Raw genomic sequence first — 13,740 nt, 5'->3', positions numbered from 1 at the left:
CAGGTGAACTGAAGGTTGGGGTGGAAGGTGTTGGTGAAGTGGATGAACTGTTCGAGCTCCTCTGGGGAACAAGAGGCGGCGCCGATACAGTCATCAATGCACCGGAGGAAGAGGTGGGGTTTGGGGCCTGTGTAGGTGCGGAATAGGGACTGTTCCACGTAACCTACAAAGAGGCAGGCATAGCTGGGGCCGATGAGGGTGCCCATGGCCACCCCCTTAGTCTGTAGGAAGTGGGAGGAGTCAAAAGCGAAGTTGTTGAGGGTGAGGACAAGTTCAGCTAGGCGGATGAGGGTGTCGGTGGAGGGGGACTGGTTGGGCCTGCGGGACAGGAAGAAGCGGAGGGCCTTGAGGCCATCTGCATGCGGAATGCAGGTGTATAGGGACTGGACGTCCATGGTGAAGATGAGGTGTTGGGGGCCAGGGAATTGGAAGTCCTGGAGGAGTTGGAGGGCGTGGGTGGTGTCACGGACGTAGGTGGGGAATTCCTGGACCAAAGGGGAGAAAATGGAGTCCAGATAGGTGGAGATGAGTTTGGTGGGGCAGGAGCAGGCTGAGACGATGGGTCGACCGGGGCAGGCAGGTTTGTGGATTTTGGGAAGGAGATAGAAACGGGCCGTGCAGGGTTGGGGAACAATGAGGTTGGAGGCTGTGGGTGGGAGGTCCCCTGAGGTGATGAGGTCATGAATGGTGTTGGAGATGATGGTTTCGTGCTCAGGTGTGGGGTCATGAACGAGGGGGCGGTAGGAGGTGGTGTCGGAGAGTTGGTGTCTGGCCTCGGCGATGTAGAGGTCAGTGCGCCATACTACCACTGCGCCACCCTTGTCTGCGGGTTTGATGGTGAGGTGGGGGTTGGAACGGAGGGAGCGGAGGGCTGCCCGTTCTGCGGGGGAGAGGTTGGAGTGGGTGAGACAGGTGGAGAGGTTGAGGCGGTTAATGTCTCGATGGCAGTTGGAGATAAAGAGGTCAAGGGAGGGTAGGAGGCCTGGGGGTGGTGTCCAGGAGGAGGACTTGTGTTGGAAGCGGGTGAAGGGGTCAGTGGAGGGAGGGTTAGGTTCCCAGTTGAAGAAGTAGGCATGGAGGCGAAGACGGCGGAAAAACTACTCTATGTCCAACCGTGACTGGTATTCGTTGATGTGTGGTTGTAGGGAGACAAAGGTGAGCCCCTTCCTGAGTATTGACCGTTCGTCCTCAGTCAGTGGGAGGTCTGGGGGGATGGTGAAGATGCGACAGGGTTCAGTGTGACTGTCTTCTCTGGGGTTGCTGGCAGTGGAGGTTGTGGGCGGAGCGATGACGTCGTCGGCCGTGGGCAGGGTTCCGTCGGCGTCGGCCGTGGGTGGGGTTCCGTCGGCGTCGGCCGTGGGCGGGGTTCCGTCGGCCGTGGGCGGGGTTCCGTCGGCGGTTGGAGGATCGGGGTGGGCGGCAGCAGCTGCGGTGAGGGTGGTGTGTGGGGTGTTGTACCTGGACGTGGAGGTGGTGACTGCAGCAGCGGTTCCGGAAGTTCTGTGGCCGGCGGAGGCGGATGTGACGTCATCGGTGGGGTCTCCGGCGGTGTCCTCATGGTCAATGGCAGCGGGTGCATGGTGGGGGAGGGGCAGGGACAGACTCGGGATTTGGGAGGCGCAGGAATCCTCTTGTGGGTGGCAGGGGCCCGTGAGTTGGTTGTACTTACGATTTTTGGTGTCCAGTAAAGCTGAGTGAAACTGGGTGTTCAGTCTGTGGATCCTGCGGAGGATAAAAAACAGCAGGGGTCCTTTGCAGGTCTGGGAGAGGGAGGCTCTGAGCTGGGGCAGGCTGGATTGCAGTGTGTGGAGGTGCCAGCGCATGGCTGCGAGTGTCTGTTTCAGGACTCGCAGGGAGAAACGCTTCTGAAGGGTCTGAATATTCTGGGTGTAGAGGTGGTCACGGTTGGGGCCAAATTGGGAAGGCTGAAATGTAGACTGTAGTCCCTTGGGGATGATCTGGTTCCGTAGGCAGGTGCTGATTAAGGTGATGTGGCTGTGGTACCTGGTTTGCTTCAGGACATGGTCGAGCAGTTTCAAGGCCGAAGACATTACAAGAGAGATGCAATGGGAGAGAGATTCCCCGAGGTTGGTCTGGAGGGAGGAGGGTAACTTCATCAGGTTAGGCATCCCTGGAAGAGGCTTCGCAGTGAGGTTAAAATAGTATCAGAGATAATGGGAACTGCAGATGCTGGAGAATTCCAAGATAATAAAATGTGAGGCTGGATGAACACAGCAGGCCAAGCAGCATCTCAGGAGCACAAAAGCTGACGTTTCGGGCCTAGACCCTTCATCAGATAGGGGGATGGGGAGAGGGAACTGGAATAAACACCTTCCACCCCACCCTTCAGTTCACTGGGCCATCCCCAGCACATCCCTCACCTTCCTGGACCTCTCAGTCTCCATCTCAGGCAACCAGCTTGTAACTGATGTCCATTTCAAGCCCACCGACTCCCACAGCTACCTAGAATACACCTCCTCCCACCCAACATCCTGCAAAAATTCCATCCCCTATTCCCAATTCCTCTGCCTCCGCCGCATCTGCTCCCAGGATGAGACATTCCACTCCCGCACATCCCAGATGTCCAAGTTCTTCAAGGACCGCAACTTTCCCCCCACAGTGATCGAGAATGCCCTTGACCACGTCTCCCGTATTTCCCGCAACACATCCCTCACACCCCGTGCCCCCCACAACCGCCCAAAGAGGATCCCCCTCATTCTCACACACCACCCTACCAACCTCCAGATACAACGCATCATCCTCCGACACTTCCGCCATTTCCAATCCGACCCCACCACCCAAGACATTTTTCCATCCCCACCCCTGTCTGCTTTCCGGAGAGACCACTCTCTCCATGACTCCCTTGTTCGCTCCACACTGCCCTCCAACCCCACCACACCCGGCACCTTCCCCTGCAACCGCAGGAAATGCTACACTTGCCCCCACACCTCCTCCCTCACCCCTATCCCAGGCCCCAAGATGACATTCCACATTAAGTAGAAGTTCACCTGCACATCTGCCAATGTGGTATACTGCATCCACTGTACCCGGTGTGGCTTCCTCTATATTGGGGAAACCAAGCGGAAGCTTGGAGGCCGCTTTGCAGAACACCTCCGCTCAGTTCGCAACAAACAACTGCACCTCCCAGTCGCAAACCATTTCCACTCCCCCTCCCATTCTCTAGATGACATGTCCGTCATGGGCCTCCTGCAGTGCCACAATGATGCCACCCGAAGTTTGCAGGAACAGCAACTCATATTCCGCCTGGGAACCCTGCAGCCTAATGGTATCAATGTGGACTTCACCAGATTCAAAATCTCCCCTTCCCCTACTGTATCCCTAAACCAGCCCAGTTCGTTCCCTCCCCCCACTGCACCACACAACCAGCCCAGCTCTTACCCCCCACCCACTGCATCCCAAAACCAGTCCAACCTGTCTCTGCCTCCCTAACCGGTTCTTCCTCTCACCCATCCCTTCCTCCCACCCCAAGCCGCACCCCCATCTACCTACTAACCTCATCCCACCTCCCTGACCTGTCTGTCTTCCCTGGACTGACCTATCCCCTCCCTACCTCCCCACCTATACTCTCTCCACCTATCTTCTTTTCTCTCCATCTTCGGTCCGCCTCCCCCTCTCTCCCTATTTATTCAAGTTCCCTCTCCCCATCCCCCTCTCTGATGAAGGGTCTAGGCCCGAAACGTCAGTTTTTGTGCTCCTGAGATGCTGCTTGGTCTGCTGTGTTCATCCAGCCTCACATTTTATTATCATGAAGTAAGTATATGGTTGGAAGCTCAATTCAAGATCAAATACAGCACCAAAGTTGCAAGCAGAGTGCTTAAGTCTCAGACAGTAGTTTCTGGAGGCATGCTGGTGGGAAGAATTGCTGTTAGGCAAAAATTACCGACATGGCATGAACTTGACAGGAGTTTGATAACTGCCATATTTATCCAGAGTGCATTCCTAGGCTTGTGGCACAGCCATATTTAACTGGTGAGTTTGAGATTTAATTTGGAATAAAACACAGAGTACCACAGAAACACCAGTTTGTTATGGTATAAAAGGAAGCCAATCAGTATATCGTGACTGCACGTGCTCTATGAATGAGAGCAAGAAATAACCCCATTCTCCTGCAATTTCCCTGTCTCCCTGGACATTGCTTCTCTTCATATTACCATCTACTGCACTCTTGAATGTCTTGAATGAACCTTACTTCACCTCACCACTCTCCCAGACTGTGCAATAAAAACCCTATGCACCTGCTGCTTGTTCTTTACCAAATTTCTTTTAATTTGTGTACTGTTATCTTTGATTCTTTTATGAATTGTGGCAGTTTCTCCCAATTTGTCTGTCCGGACCTTTTGTAATTTTGAAAAAATATCCAATCACCTCTTAGTATTCTGCTCTCTGTGAAAAATAGCCCCAATTTCTCCAATATATCTTCATAAGTGACATTTTTTAACCCCTTGAACCATACTTGGAAACTACTTTTGCACTTTATTTTTGCAATACCTTCACAATCTTCCCTAAGTATGCCACCCAGAACGGTAAACAAAGGCAACACTACAGCTGAGGTCTAATCCAAGTTCAGCATAACTCCCTTGCATTTGTACACAGTGCCCCTACTAGTAACCCTAATATACAGAATGTTTTCAATGCTCTCTTCGCCTTTCCTTCCCCTTTTAATGACTAATGTATGTATGCTAGTTTTCACTGCTCCTGCACACTCTTTAATGTGCTACCCTTTAGTTTTACAGCAGAACTTTCCCATTTTCTGTCAAATTATTTTGTCAAGTGAGATTCTTGGCATTCGGTCCTCCATCCATTTAGAATGGCTTATCTTGCATAGTTTTCCACTCTTCAGATCATTAATTATTCTTGAATTTTCAGAATACTTTTGATAAGGCCCCATGTAAAGGGGCGGCATGGTGGCTCAGTGGTTAGCACTGCAGCCTCACAGCGTCAGGGACCCGGGTTTGATTCCAGCCTCGGGCGACTGTCTGTGTGGAGTTTGCACGTTCTCACTGTGTTTGCGTGGGTTTCCTCTGGGTGCTCCGGTTTCCTCCCACAGTCCAAAGATGTGCAGGCGAGGTGGATTATTTTGTGAAGGATGGAGGTTAAAAGTCTGGAATTGCCCATAGTGTTCAGGGGTGTGTGAGTTATAGGGGGATTGGTCTGGGTGGTATGCTTCAAGGGGCGGTGTGGACTTGTTGGGCCGAAGGGTCTGTTTCCACACTGTAGGGAATCTAAGCTAATCTAAAATATAAGAGGTTAGTGGCCAAATTGTCTCACGTTGTTAATTGATTGGCAGACTAGAAACTAGAAGCAGAATATTTGGGTCTTTTTTCTGGATGGGATACAGTAGTGATCAATGTTTGGCCCCCAGTTATTCATGATATATTCAAATCACCTGGTTAAAGGAGCCAAATGCAGCATTTCCAAGTTTGCTGATGACACAAAACTAGCTGGGATTCTGAGTTGTGAGGATGATGCAAGGAGACTTCAAAGCAATGTGGACAAGTTGAGTGACTGGGCAAACACAGGACAGATGCAGTAAAACATGGCTCAAAATGGAGTACGAAGAACAGAAAAGCAGAGTATTATTTAAATGGTGATGTATTTAATTGGGAAGATTGTGAACACAAGGGATCTGTGTGCCATTGTACATCAATCAATGAAAGTAGACAGGTAAGTGCAACCAGCAATTAGGAAGGCAAATGGTACATTATTTTTTCTATTCACTTATGGGACATGGGCGTCGCTGGCTGGCCAGCATTGCTTGCCCATCCCTAGCTGCCCTTGACAAAGTGGTGGTCAGCTGCCTTCTTGAACTGCTGCAGCCCACCTGCTGTGGGTTGGCTCACAATGCCATTAGAAAGGTAATTTCAGGATTTTGACCCAATGGTAGTTGAGGAACGACGATGTATTTTCAAGTCAGACGGTGAGTGACATAGAGGGCAACTCGGAGGTGTTGGAGTTCCCATATGTCCGCTGCCTTTGTCCTTCTAGACGGAAGTGGTTGTGGGTTTGGAAGGTGCTGTGTGAGGATCTTTGGTGAATTTCTATAGTGCATCTTGTATATTGTGCACACTGCTGCTACTGAGTGTTGCTGGTGGAGGGAGTGAATGCTTGTGGATGTAATGCCAGTCAAGTGGGCTGCTTCATCCTGGATGGTGGAACACTTCTTGAATGTGGCTGGGAACTATACTCATCCAGGCAAGTGGGAAGTATTCCATCACAATCCTGACTAGCTCCTTTTGGACAGATTTTGAGGAGTCAGGAGGTGAATTACTTGCCACTGTATTCCTAGCTTCTGACCTGCTCTTGTCGTCTTTTTGTTAAAATAAAATCCCTACAGTGTGAAAACAGACCCTTTGGCCCAACAGAGCATCCCACCCAGACTCAGCCTCCTCCTACCCACCTGATCTACACATCCTTATAGTTAATTTAGCATGGCAATTGCACCTAACCTGCACATTTTTGGACTGTGGTAGGAAACTCCACACAGACAGTTTCCCAAGGCTGGGATTGAACCTAGGACCCTGGCAGCGTGAGGCAGCAGTGCTAACCACTGAGCCACTGTGCCATCCTGTCTTCAGGGCAAGAGAAGTTGAGTTCAGTAGTAGGGATGTCTTATTGCAGTTACATATGGCCTTGATGAGGCCACACCTGGAGCACTGTGTACTGTTTTGGTCTCTCTACTTAATATAGGATATAATTGTCAAAGGGAGCATGCAGCAAAGGTTCACTAGGCTGATACTGAGGCTGACAGGACTGTTGTTTGGGGAGAGATAGGTTCAACTTGGCCTGTATTCATGATTTTAAAAGGACAAGAGGAAATCTGATTGAAGTATATCAAATTCTATATATATAAAATTCTAACAGAGCTGAACAGACTAGTTGCAGGAATAACGTTTTCCCTCATTTGGTAACAGGGATCACAGTCTCAGGATACAGAAATAGGACGCCATTAAGGACTGAAATGAGGAAAGATTTCTTTACTAATATACACAGCAGGCCAAGCATCATCAGAGGAGCAAGAAGGCAGACGTTTCAGGCCTAGACCATCCAGACCCGAAACGTCAGCCTTCCTGCTCCTCTGATACTGCTTGGCTTGCTGTGTTCACCCAGCTCTACACTTTGTTGTCTCGGATTCTCCAGCATCTGCAGTTCCTACTATCTCTGGAAAGAATTCTTCATTGAATGGTTTGTTAACTTTTATAGAAGACTGTGGAGGTCAAGTCACTGAGTATATTCAAGCAAGATATTGATATGTTTTTAGATATAAAAGGCTTTGAGAAGTACAGGGAGAAAGTAGGAACATGGCATGAGAGATAAAGGATCAGCCATGATCATACTGAATTGTGTAATAGCCTCAAAAGGCAAAATGGCCAAGCTCTGTTCCTAGCTTCTATGTTTAATTATATATAGAGTCATTAATTCATAGAGTTCCCCGGCACGGAGACAAGCCCTTTGGCCCAAACTGAGCCATGCCAACCAAAATGTCCACCCACACTAATACCATTTCCCAGCGTTTGGCCCATATCCTCCTTCACCTTTCCTATCCATGTATTTATCCAAATGCCTTTTAAATGTTGTTAGTGTACCCACCTCAACCACTTCTGCTGGCAGCTCATTATGTTTCTTTTCGGGTTCTTGGGCCTTTTCTCGGGAATCCTGAGGCTGGAGAGTTGGAAATGACCTTCTAGTAATCCCACCCTTAGCAGCAGGTATACAGCCCAGCTGAACACCACTTCAAAGAGGTAAGTGAGGTACCAGCCCTAACAGTGCAGTGCTCAATCATTATCGTCAAGTATTAGCCAAGCGGAAGGGAAAGCTCATGCCCAGCCTCATGGACATGGTTCTGTTGGCCTTTGTGAATGAGGGTGACAGACAGGCATTTTTCCTGCAGATTGCATCGGCGTTATTCGACCAGACCAAATGACAGCCCAGATCAGAGCTGTATCCCATATGAAAAGGATCATTCAAAACTGCAGGAAGAGTGTAATTGATCTTCTGTACTCTGAAAGATAAACTTGCCACCATCCTCTCTCTGCTACCACACACTCACAGGGCCACCACACGCTCTAACTCAGCCATTGCATGCGTTTCTCACTAACCTTCATGGGCTTGAACTATTGCTTGGATAATGTCTGCTCAATGGCTCTCACCCATCTCATCCTCTCAAACTGGTAACCCTTTCTGCACTTCCTATTCACTTGCATGGGGCACCTCACCATGTCTCCTATCCCACTTCACTATGAACTGCTCTTCTATTCACTGCCACCGAACTCCCTTTGTCTCATTATGTCACCCCTGCAGACCAAAAGATTCCACAGCAACAGGAGTACAGAAATGCACTGAGGCGCCTTGGAAAGTGCCTTTCGTATCCACAATCACTTCTATCTAGAAGGTATATTGGAACAATACAACATTCAGTCAGGTGTAGTCACCAAGTGCTCACCCTGATTTGCATGTCAGAAATTTACATCATCTTGTTTCTTGGGGAAGGAAAGTAGGATTTAACGCGATATGTAAATAAAGTAAGTTACAGCTTCAGTAAGATGTAAAAAGATAGAAATATGGCAGTCACCACTTAATAGTAAGATTCTGATGCCACCAGTTAAATCTTTGGGGGAAACACAAAAATGTGCTCACAGTCAAGATCCTTACTTTTGCATTCTCTTCATATTTTCCCACCTTTATCATTATTGCTTGTGCCAAACCAAATTGGGGAGAGTTCACCTCTAATTTATTCCTTTCTGCCAAATGTACCACCTCATACTTCTTGAACTTCTCTGGCTCCAAACAATTTGGCAATGTCTTTTTGATGTTCTACACTATCCTCCCCACAGTTTAGAAAGTGCTTCAACATTTTGAATGATCTGAAAATTTTGAAACTATTTCCTATACGTCATGGCCAATTAACTGCAGATTCAGTCATGGATTCTGGTTTTAAATAGACACTTTGTGGGTTTCTCAGGTCCTTTGAAACCTCTTGGTTTTGCTTGGAAAGAAATTAAATACAAATCGTGACAATTGCCTGTTGGTTATGTGAAATGCAGTTGAGGAACTCAAAGAGCAGCAACAGCAACAGCATTTGTGCCCCACTTTAGTGACATCCTGGATGACCCTGGGCAAAACCTTCTTACATCCAATTAACAGCCCCAGTTAGGGAGCTCCTATTCTATGAGGTCCACCCGGCTTACATTGCTACAATTGTTATATACCTCCCCCTCTGAGTCTGAGGACATAAAATGGTTCCTTTTTTATGTAGCTCATCCTGAAGCATTTTAGTGCTAGGTCAGGTTCTTCTAACTCTGCCCCGACACTGACCATCTGTAACACAGAGTAGCTTGCCTCTTGTGCCTGGGAAGGCTCAGAAGAAATTCATTCTCTTCTTCAATAGCAAAGGCATGAGGCGGTGACATCTGCCATGTCCATCTCAGATCCTGAGGTATCTTTAACGCTTAATGAAGAGGGAGAACCTCTGGGATCTGGAACAGTTGGAAAGGTAGATGAGGAGCTGGGCATGTTTTGCTCCCACACCATGTGCGAGTTTACAGCTTTCATATTGTCCGCATGCTTGTTCAGGACTGTTTCCCCTACCCAAACTTTATACATCACTGGACCTAACCTTGTGTCAACCATGCCATTTAGCCATGGCATAGCCTTGGTTCCTGCACCAAACTTCATCTCAAAAGTTTACAATTTGTCTCAAAGACTGCATGAGAGATATGAAAGCCTGGTAACTAAATTCACATATGATGCAGAGAACAGAAAAGAATATTGTGAAGAGGACGTAGGGAGTTTTCAGATGCATATAGATACATTGAGTGATGTGGTTGTTGACTTGCTCGCCGAGCTGGTAAGTTCGTTCGCATAAAACCTTGAATACATTGAGTGAGTAGGGAAAAAGTATAACAGATGGATTATAATGTGGCAAAATAAGAAGTTCACTTTGGCAAAACAAAAGCAGGATATTACTCAAAGAGAAAAATAACTGCTGAATTCTTAGATGCAAAGAGATCTTGATGTTCTAGTGCACTGGTCAGAAAAGGAAGATTAGGATGCAGGTATAGCACATAATCAATAAGGCTAATGGGACGCTGTTACTAACTGCAAGAGGAAGTAAATGTAAAAGTAAGGATGCTGTGTTTCAGTCTCACAACACCCTGCTAAGATCACATCTTGAATACTGTGTGCAGTTGTCAGCTCCTTGTTTAAGGCAAGATCTCGATCATTTTGATGTAACGCATTGGAGATGGTTCAGAGGTTTCTACATTGATAGCTGGAATGGTTTGTCTTTTGGGGGTAGGTTAGACAGGCTGGGTTTGTTTCCACTGGAGCTTAGAAGGGGGAGGGGTAGGTGGAACGAACTGTACAAGATCCCAAATGAGCTTAACAAGGAGACAAGGAAAGGATGTTTCCTCTTGTGGATATTTTAAAATTAGTAGTCTTCCTCTTAGACTGATATGTGACTTTGGTTCCCTCTGCCTCAGAAGGTAGAGGAAATAAGATCATTGAATGATTTTAAAATCAATGTAGATACATTTGTGTTAAGCAAGGGAATCAAAAGTTATCAGGGTTGATGGGAATGTAGAATTCAAAAAACAAACAGATCAGCCATGATCTTATTGGCAGTTAGCTATCCATTTGCTTTTATTCTCCTTTTCTTTTATTAAAGTACAAATTAATTTACAAAATCCACCTCTTAGGCTGATGGAAAATTAGGAGGTATCGTTGATAATGAGGAAGGTTATGAAAAATTACAGAGGGATCTTGATCAGATGGGAAGGTGGGCTGAGGATTGGCAAATACAGTTCACTACAGATAAGTGTGGGGTGTTGCACTTTGGAAAGTCAACACAAGGTAAGACTTACACAGCAAACGGTAAGGCCCTGAGGAGTATTGTGCAACAGAGGGATCTAGGAGTACAAATATATTGTTCATTGAAAGCAGCATTACAGGTAGAAAGGGTAGTCAAGAAGGTATTCTGCATGTTGGCCTTCATCAGTCAAGGCATTGAGTATAGGAGTTGGGACATGCTGTTACAGTTGTATCAGTCATTGGTGAGGCTGCACTTGGAGTATTGTGCACAGTTTTGGGCACCCTGTTGTGAGAAAGTCATAATTAAACTGGAAAGAATGCAAAGAAGATAAATGAGGATGTTGCCAGGCCTAGTAGGCCTGAGTTATGGGCAGAGGTTGCCCAGGATAGGACATAAAATCTTGAAGGGCATAGATAGGATGAATGCATATAAACTTTTTTTTTCCCAGGGATGGGGAATTGGAAATTAGTGGACATAGGTTTAAGTTGAGAGGGGGAAGATTTAAGAAGGACCTGAGGGGCAACTTCTTCACACAATATGGAGTGGGCTGCCAGAGAAAGTGGTTGAGGCAGACGCAGTAGCAACATTTAAAAAACATTTAGACAGGTACATGGATGGGAAGGGTTCAGAGGGATATGGTCCAAATGCGGGCAGTTGGAACGAGCTGAGTGGGCACCATGGTCAGTATGGGCCAGTTTGGACTGAAGGACCCGTGTCCATGCTGTGTTACTGGATGACTCTATGATGATAAAAATGAAAGGGGATTTGTGTGAAATGGTAGGGTTTTCTTCCCTTGCTTCAGGGAGTCGAAATAAGAGACCTTGGTGGTGTTTCCCAATGATATATTCAATTATTTTATTGCAAGTAATGTAAATGAATACTTTACGAGCTGATGGGGTGAATATCCTTGGAGACCTCTTCCACTCATCTGACATAACTTTGAAGGAAGGCCCATGGTGTATCTGCAAAACCAACGCAAACTTTGTGCTTTCCTTCCAGGGTTTCAGACTGTCCATTCCTAAGATACTGCCTAATAAACATCTCCATGCTGTTGGATATTAACCCTGTTGTGGCTTTATACTTTTTTGGCATATCTGTAGACTCTGTAAATTTGCAGCAAAGCTAATAGTCATGCCACGCAATAGGGGATACAAACATTTGATGATTATGACTTCCTCATTTTTTACAGAGGATAAAGTCTGGACGACATTATACCATGACATGCCACAGCAAAGAACAATTTCTGGATCTACTCTAGAGAAACCTGTTGTGGTGAAACTGAATTACAGCACCTCACTGAATCAGATCTCTGCTGTTACGAAAAGTGCCGAGTATTGTGAACAATATGTGTCATACTCTTGCAGGATGTCGCGACTGTTGAACACTCCAGGTAGGTCAGTTATGTTTGCATAGGTGCAGTTGCAAATGTGAAATAAGTGAAAAAATGCAGGTTGAATGATTCTTTGTGGTATTGTTAATCTTTTGCCAGTTATGTGATTGCATGTGGTTTTGTCTGAGGTGACAAGACATGATTTGGTGATGCAGACGGCATGCGATTTTGTTCTGTCCGCTATTATCTTGAAGCTTTGCAAAGATCTGGCAGAAGGGGAGTGACTGTCAACTCATACTGTGTTCCAAAAATTACAGACAGTAACAAATGGGTAATTTCATGCCATTTGAATTGGATGGCTTCCTAAATCTGCAGCTCTAATTTAGATAAGCAAAGCAGAAGTGGATGGTACTTCCCATTTACTGTTGAGTTTGTTTAAGTAATTGCTATTATCTCAGATATATCATATGTATCTCTTCCTTTTCTGCCATGGGGGCACAACTTTCTATGTGCTATAGCCGAAGCAACTGTTAGAAACTAAAGTGTAAATTAATGCAGTATTTTACAAATGTATTTTATTGCACCAAGCTGGCATTTTAAGTTGTGTAAGCTTTAATAATGGTGCATATAGATGCTGTGTACTGGGATAGAAAGTGCCAAAATAAGTAGAAACAATGTGGCTATAATTGTACCATTTAATTAGTTTGAGTAAATGTGTTATTTGATATGAAGGTATTGTTCCTAAAGCATACTTTGACAGCAATGTTGAGACGGAATTTTTATACAAAGGTGTAGAACATGCTGAAAATGTGTTCTGATATGAGAGCTACAAGAATATTAGAAATTATACATCACACAATGGGATAAAATCAGTATATCTAGGCTTACAGGCTAAGAGTATATTAGAAAAGAAATTAAAGCTCTGATATAAAATAATGGTGCAGCTGGATACTGGAAGTATTCTCTGTTATCCAGTTGCACCAAAAAAAGTTCATCCATTGGAATCAAGTGACAGGATCTGTATTCAAATGATAGAATGCAACAATTACTTTTTTTTTACATAGAAAGATCGTATGGTTTTCCTCAGACCCACCACTGGTTATCAACAGCAGATTCTGATGACTGCAGTTTTTAGTTTAAGACAGCCACAATTTCTACAAAATCGGAACATTCTACTAATTCAGAAGAAATGCACTGAAATTATCCCATGCAGAGATTAGATTCTCAATTGTGTTACTAATGTAGTTTTGTATCATTTACGTGATACATTCTTAAATGTGTATCGTGTATTAATTATTCTGTAGTTGTTTATCTTTAAAACTATTAGTTTTCAAGTTGCATTAAGGTAAGGCAGTCATTTTCTTGAGGTGAAAGGTTTTATGCTTAGTTCTGCTGACCATAATTTAAATAAAAACATAGCCAATTACTTTCTGTAAACAGATCCATAACAAGTATTATCAATGTTATTGAATCAAGAGCAGGAAAAGGGTTCCTGATGGTGCTACTGCATGAGTGTGGGCAATGTGCCTGTAATACTGGTCCACACCTGCACACCGCTGCAATGTCAGGGGGCACAATAGTC

At 45.8% G+C, this 13,740-nt stretch overlaps 1 protein-coding gene across 4 annotated transcripts in view; it reads left to right on the top strand.

Moving 5' to 3' along the window:
* LOC125465171 (contactin-associated protein-like 2) overlaps positions 1–13,740 on the top strand; it is a 1,711,179-nt gene that overhangs the window by 961,705 nt on the left and 735,734 nt on the right. For all 4 annotated transcript variants that reach the window (XM_048558395.2, XM_048558386.2, XM_059638055.1 and 1 more), the window contains exon 13: positions 12,018–12,218. In XM_048558395.2, the coding sequence (XP_048414352.1) occupies positions 12,018–12,218 (201 nt within the window). The remainder of the gene's footprint in view (positions 1–12,017; positions 12,219–13,740) is intronic.

This window comes from Stegostoma tigrinum, chromosome 2, assembly GCF_030684315.1.
Source record: "Stegostoma tigrinum isolate sSteTig4 chromosome 2, sSteTig4.hap1, whole genome shotgun sequence".
In the NCBI taxonomy this organism is placed as follows: Eukaryota; Metazoa; Chordata; class Chondrichthyes; order Orectolobiformes; family Stegostomatidae; genus Stegostoma; species Stegostoma tigrinum.
This window is presented reverse-complemented; position numbering and strand designations above follow the sequence as displayed.